Here is a 7,215-nt window from a genome sequence, read left to right as displayed (position 1 = left end):
AAGTGTTGAAGAGCAAGATATAAGAGAATTGGCAGAAATTGAGGCTGAGAAAGAAGCTGAGGAAAACGCTGAGAAAGAAGCAGAAGCTGAGGATAAAACAGAGGAAAAAGATGAGGAAAAAAATGAGGAAGAAGCTGAGGAGGATGCTGAGAAAGAAGTAGAAGCTGAGGATAAAACAGAAGAAAAAGATGAGGAAAAAAATGAGGAAGAAGCTGAGGAGGATGCTGAGAAAGAAGTAGAAGCTAAGAAAGAAGCAGAAGTTGAGAAAGAAGCAGAAGCTGAGAAAGAAGCTGAGGATAAAACAGAGGAAAAAGATGAGGAAAAATCAGAAGAAAAAGCTGTAGAAGAAGAAGGAGAAGCTCTTACACCAACCGAAAAAACTCTTACACCACCTGAGAAAGCTCCTACACCACTCGAGGTTACTCCTATAAAACCACGTGGTAGGACTAAAACACAGGCCAGGAAGAGCGTTTGCCAGACTCCACCAGGGAAAGCTCTTACACATGGATATTTGTCTTTATCAAATTGCTCACAAGTGCACGTTTTCATAGCCATGTCCACAGTATAACGCTTCCCATCACTACCATGCACACTGTACTCGAGATGGAAGCTGTTTAACTCGTCAACCGTAAGAACCCCTGCATCAATACATCTTTTAGACATTTCTTCCTCCACAATAGGCACAAGCTTTAAAGCGGGAGGTTGTTCAGCTGCCTCCTTCCTGTGCTTGTTAAACCATTCAGCTATTTTTCCAATGATAAAATCAAACATTGGAAGTAAAGTCAACTTTCTTGCGTCTTTAATAACACCGTTAAAAGATTCTGCTGAATTGGTGGTGTCAACATTGTACCTAACTCCTTCAAAGTAACATCTTGCCCATTTCTTTTGTTCACAACTTTTTTTAAGATACTCCGCTGCACTAGGATACCTCATGCAAAAAGTGTCATAAAGGGCCAAGAACTCTGCCTCTGTATAAGCGTGTGCGCACTCCATAAACTTAAATGCACACGTGTCTTTGCTGTTACGGACGTAGCCTTTAACATTCTGAGACAAATGCCATATACAATACTCATGAGCCGCCTGAGGGAACACTAGACGCACTGCCTTGATCAACCCTTTGTTTCTGTCCGAAAGAAACACCAATCCAGGGACATCAGTGGATTAGAGATTTCAACTGTTCCATAAACCATAGGCAACTCTCATATTTCTCACCATCTGCAACACCAAACGCAATTGGGTAGTGGTGATGATTGGGATCTTGAGCAGTTGCAATAAATAACACTCCACCATAAACAGTCTTCAGGTGTGTTGCATCCACAACGAGAACTTTTCTCATCGCGCGGAATCCTTCTATGCTAGCTCCCAAAGCCCAAAACAGATACTTAAATTTTTTGCCCTCATCCACAACCACACGAGTTATTGTGTCAGGATTCACCTGCTCCAGCACGTGCATATAACAATATAATAAAGAATAACTCTCTTCAGGAGTTCCGCGCACTTTATTAGCAGCTAGTCTTTTTCTTCTATATGCTGTTGTATATGACACTTGCACAACAACCCTGCGATGAACCAAGTCCATCAAAGCTTTGGGACGTGGTGTGTCAAAACTGCCGGGATAATCTTGGGCCAAAACAGATGCAACAATTTCTTGTGTGCCTCTCCTTCTATTAGGCAGTGTTTGTTGGGCCCAAATATGACCCCCTAGCTAGTGATAGACAATAAGAAATGATAACGGACCGCGAAAGGCCCATCATGAATTCAATCTTCAAAAACAGCTAAGTCAGATCCGGAGGCTGTGAGCTGGAGATGTTCATCAGAGAGGTCAAGGAAAAGAGGCAGCTCGTTGACAAGTAAACAGGCGCAGGACCCGGTCAAAGAGGTAGCTCGTGGACAAATAAATAGGCGCAGGACCCGGTCAAAGGGAAGCTGTTACAAATCCCTCAAATCACGGAGAGGATCTCGGGAACCTGTTGGTAGCAACCGACGGAGCCTGAGGCTATTTAAAGAGGAAGTCAATCAAGAAAAGGGGATCGTAACCCAATTCACACACAAGCTCTCAATCAATTAATTCTTTCTTTGTAAACGTTATAAACATCTTTGTAAACATATTCTTTACCCAAAAATCATCAATAAAATCATTCATTCATCTTTTAAGTTCTTACGGGATTCAGCCCACGATTATCTTTCCCTAATCCTTTCCTAAACTATAACCTGACCTAAAATCAGGAGGTGAGTTTAATCCCTCACAATTGGCGCCGTCTGTGGGGAAGAAACAATCGAATCCCTTACTCCAACTTAAGGATGAATCCAGTCGATCAGACAACAAATTCATCTAACCGATGAACAGTATCCCGATGAACAGTACTCGGATGAACAGTACTTGATGAACAGTACTCGGATGAACAGTACTGGAAGAACAGTATCTCGATGAACAGTATCTCGGTGAACAGTATCTCGATGAACAGTATCTCGATGAACAGTATCCCGATGAACAGTACTCGGATGAACAGTACTGGAAGAACAGTATCTCGATGAACAGTATCTCGATGAACAGTATCTCGATGAACAGTGCTGGAGCAGCCAACACGAGAACCTCTAGTGGGATCGATCCAGGGCTCCCAGCCCTCGTTACCCCTCAGCACCAACCTGCTCCGAACCAGACGGAGGCTCAGCTCTCTGAGATCCGTCGCATGATGATGCAGCTGGTAGAAAAAGCTCAAGAAGGTGAGCGTACAATGCAACAGCTAGCCGCTCGGCAGCAACGATTCGAAGAGGTCACTAGATCTCTAACCGCAACAACCCAACCACCGCAACGTCAGGGCTCGGGAGTGACCTTCCGAGATCGAATAACTGACCCCTCATTCCCTCGAGGACGTCTCGACTTTTCCCTTGATAATACTGGATCGGGAGAACATGGACCAGCTTTCCAAACGCCTCATGCTAGGACAGCTCCCGTGCTCAGTCCACCCCTCACCAGTGCTATGGGAAGCAACATAGCATCGACTAGCTCTATTCCCGATCAGGTTACTGGTCAGAGCGCTCGCTTACCTCCTCCACCACCTATTCTTAGGTCAGGAGAAGGAGTATCCAACCCGTCCAGGGGCAGAATGTCAGCTCCGATGTTTCGGGCCAGAAACCTAAACACGAATCCGGGAGAACATCAAAGGACGGATGCTGATCCTACAGCTCGCCTCACTAACCTAACTCGTCAAAATAACCCAATAGCCAGTGAGCAAATCAGCCCACCGAGCACTTGGAAAAATGATCGAACACGATTCCATCAGGGACCTGTTCGCCAGGTACATGTTCGTCAGGTACCTACGATGACCCGACTGTCATTCCTCTAGAGGGACCTGAGGCTATTCGTAGATATATGGAGCGGACTCACACAGCTCTCCAAAAACTGGGTGCTCAAGTCCACAAGGCAACAAGCTCAGCTCCCGAAATCGAGAGCTTGATTGAGGATACCTGTGGAACTCCATTCACTGACAGAATTGCCAGCTCTTACGTAAGAGATACCCGAAAAATTAAGATCCCCGAATACAACGGGACCTCGGACCCGAAGGCCTACCTAAGAGCCTTCCGACTAGCTATCGTGAAGGCTCACTTCACGAAAGAAGAATGCGATGCAGGTTACTGCAGGAAATTCGCCGAAAACCTTATCGGAACAGCCCTCGAATGGTTCTCTGGTCTTGAACCAAATTCGATAGACAGTTTCGACCAGTTAAGTAATGCCTTCATGAAGCAATACTCGACTCACATCCTAAAAGCAAGCATCCGAGGCTGACCTCTGGAAAATTAAACAAGGAGTGGGAGACTCGCTACGAGCCTACATCGAAAAATTAAGAGCAGTGAGAACTAAGCTCTCGAATCCCAATGATCTAGTTGCCATCGAGGCTCCCAGGAGAGGTCTCTAGTATAAATCAGAACTTTGGTCGGAGCTAACGCTCAATCCTCCCCCAACTATCGACGATGCTCTTCATAGAGCCTCCAGATATGTTAACCTGGAAGAGGAAACAGCTGCACTGAATAAACTCCACAAAAAATCCCAGAGTCATTCGAAAAACGAAACCTCGGAAGCAAGAGGACCTCATAAAAAGGGGAACTCTCGAAATAATCAGACCCAGGGGGAACACTCCTATGCAATCGAGGAAGATAAGGAAGGAAAACCTGTCGCCGCAGCAAATAAAACCCCTTGGTCAAAAGGACATGATGAGAACAAACATTGCTCTTACCATGATCGGAAAGGGCACACACCCGAGGAATGTTGGGACCTCCAACGACAACTGGCAGTTAAATTTGCTGCCGGAGAAATAAAGGGCTTAGACCTCAAGAAACCACAGCCCTACCAGAAAAGAGGTCCCAGAGATACCTCACCGAAATGAGAAAGGCCTCCTGAAAAAGAGACCGATTCACCACCCCCAGCTCCTAAGAAAAGAGTCGACATGGTCCTCGGGAAGCTCCCCCAAGGAAAAAGCCTACAAGTTGAGGCCCTCCTGAGTAAACCGCTACCTCAATCGAGCCCCAGCTGAAGGGTAGACTACATCCTCGGAGGATCCGATATGTGTCAAGACTCCGTTAATTCTATTAAAACTCATGTACGGAAGGCTGTGTCTAACACTCAATCCAAGCCTCCTAACCCCGAGTCGAACACTAAGATCTCCTTTGGGAAAGTGAGACGTCAAACCTTGACAGACCTCACGACAATGCCCCGTCACCTTGAACATCGTAGAGTACGAAGTACCCAAGCTCATGGTAGACACCGGGAGCTCCGTCGACCTCATTTTCTATAACGCCCTAAAGGGGATGGAAATAGATGAGTACGAAATCATCGACCAGAAAACTAGCCTCATAGGCTTTTCCGGAGAAACAACTACCTCATTGGGAACTATTAAGCTCCCAATTATAGCTGGCGGAATCATGAAAATGATGAATTTCGTAGTCATCGACAGACCTTCCCCGTTTCACGCGATCATAGGAAGACCTTGGATCCATAAGATGAAAGCAGTAGCTTCAACTTATCACCAATGTGTGAAATTCCCGACACCTGAAGGGATATCTACCGTGCATGGTAACCAAAAGATCTCCAGGATCTGTTACCTGGGAGGATTCGAAATTCTCAAAGAATCACCCCAATAGCAATTACAGATCCAGGAGGGTCGTGAGATACAACAGAATATTTGAGGTCCTCCTAAGAACCTCACCGAGCAAGTTAGTATCGACGACTCAAATCCTGAAAAGCAAGTGAGTATCGGATCCGAGCTACCTCTCGAGACTAAGAAGGAGCTCATCGACTTTCTAAAAAGCAACGTCGGAACCTTTGCATGGACCACCAGTGACATGAATGGTATAAACGCCGACGTCACTACTCACAAGTTTAATGTAGACCCCACTTTCAAACCGATCAAACAAAAGCGTCGCAAGCTAGGCCTAGAAAAGGCTCAAGCTGTTAACGACGAGGTTGACCGACTTACGAAAGCTGGGTCCATTCGTGAGGTACATTACCCAGACTGGCTAGCTAATCCAGTAGTTGTAAAAAAGAAGAACGGGAAATGGAGAATCTGCGTAGATTTCACCGACCTAAATAAAGCTTGTCCCAAAGACAGCTTCCCGTTACCTCACATCGATCGTTTGGCCGAGGCCACTGCTGGCCACTAGCTCCTGTCCTTCATGGATGCCTTTTCAGGGTGCAATCAAATCATGATGGATCCCGACGATCAAGAGAAAACCGCATTCATAACTGAACGAGGGACCTATTGCTATAAGGTCATGCCATTCGGTTTAAAAAATGCAGGAGCTACCTATCAAAGGCTAGTGAATAAAATGTTCGCTGGCCAGCTCGGGAAAACCATGGAGGTCTATATTGATGATATGCTAGTCAAATCTTCAATTGGAGAAAACCACATTTCCCACCTAAGGGAATGCTTCGATATCCTCAACAAATACGATATGAAGCTCAACCCTGCTAAGTGCACCTTCGGGGTACCTTCAAGCGAGTTTCTCGGCTACCTCGTAACCGAAAGAGGCATCAAAGCCAACCCGAAACAGATAGCTACCTTTCTGGAAATGCCGTCACCTAAGACAACCAGAGAGGTACAGAGATTGACTGGACGAATCGCAGCATTAAATCGATTCATATCCAGGTCCACCGATAAGTGCCTCCCATTCTACAAACTTCTAAAAAATAATAAGAAGTTCTTATGGGACGAGAAGTGCGAGGAAGCCTTCAAGCAATTGAAAGCTTACCTTTCCGAACCTCCCATCTTGGCCAAACCAAGAATGGGAGAACCACTGTATCTGTACCTCGCTGTATCAACCGCTGCAGTTAGTGGTGTGCTGGTACGAGAAGAGCAAAACGAGTAAAGACCTGTCTATTATACCATCAAGAGTCTGATAGACACCGAAACTAGATACCCTACTATGGAAAAACTAGCTCTAGCTGTCGTAACAGCTGCCAGAAAATTGCGACCTTATTTCCAATCGCACTCAATCGTCGTAGTGACTTCACAACCATTGCGAACAATTTTGCACAGCCCTAGCCAATCATGACGATTTGCTAAATGAGCAATAGAGCTCAGTGAATACGATATCGAGTATAGACCTCGAGCAGCAGCAAAAGCTCAGGTCCTTGCCGATTTCATAATCGAGCTAGCTTCCGAACAACTAGACTTGGAAACGGAAGCTCCGAAGTGGAGTCTGTACATTGACGAGCCTCGCCAAGACAAGGTTCCGGCATCGGTCTAAGGCTGACTTCCTCAGCTGGAGAAACCATCAAAAAATCCTACAGGCTCGGATTCAGCGCTTCTAATAACGAGGCTGAATACGAAGCATTAATTGCAGGATTAAAACTCGCCCTAAGCCTCGGAATTCGAGAGCTGAACGCTTATAGTGATTCACAGCTAGTAGCTAGCCAGTTCCACGGCGAGTATGAAACAAGGGACGAAAGAATGGGGGCATACCTAGAAGTTTTCCGGAACCTCACTAAGCAATTCAACAGATTTGAACTAACGAGGATCCCACGAGGAGTGAACTCCTCAGCAGACGCGCTGGCTGCTTTAGCGTCAACATAAGACCCCCTCGTAAAACGGATCATACCCGTAAAGGGAATCGAAAAGCCAAGTATCGACATAGCTACCAAAGCTGAGATCGATAGCAAGCCGAAAGAGCAAACGGAAGGTAGCTACCCCCAGACGGTAGCAACCCAAGTTCTTACAA

The 7,215-nt window shown here is 45.9% G+C and overlaps 1 protein-coding gene across 1 annotated transcript; it reads right to left on the bottom strand.

Annotated features, from left to right (window-relative positions):
• Nucleotides 1–366: 366 nt before the first annotated feature.
• Nucleotides 367–4,784, bottom strand: LOC130506510 (uncharacterized; the record flags this gene model as incomplete). The annotated part of the gene is made up of 3 exons (XM_057001166.1): nt 4,698–4,784; nt 1,176–1,435; nt 367–1,123 (listed from the first exon to the last, which is right to left on the bottom strand). Coding segments are annotated over exons 1-3 (1,104 nt in total), but the record flags the coding sequence as incomplete, so codon positions are not given.
• Nucleotides 4,785–7,215: the final 2,431 nt, after the last annotated feature.

The sequence above is a fragment of the Raphanus sativus genome, unplaced genomic scaffold (genome assembly GCF_000801105.2).
Source record: "Raphanus sativus cultivar WK10039 unplaced genomic scaffold, ASM80110v3 Scaffold3316, whole genome shotgun sequence".
Taxonomy (NCBI): domain Eukaryota; kingdom Viridiplantae; phylum Streptophyta; class Magnoliopsida; order Brassicales; family Brassicaceae; genus Raphanus; species Raphanus sativus.
Note: the sequence above shows the minus strand (reverse complement) of the source record. Positions and strands in the feature narration are given on the sequence as shown.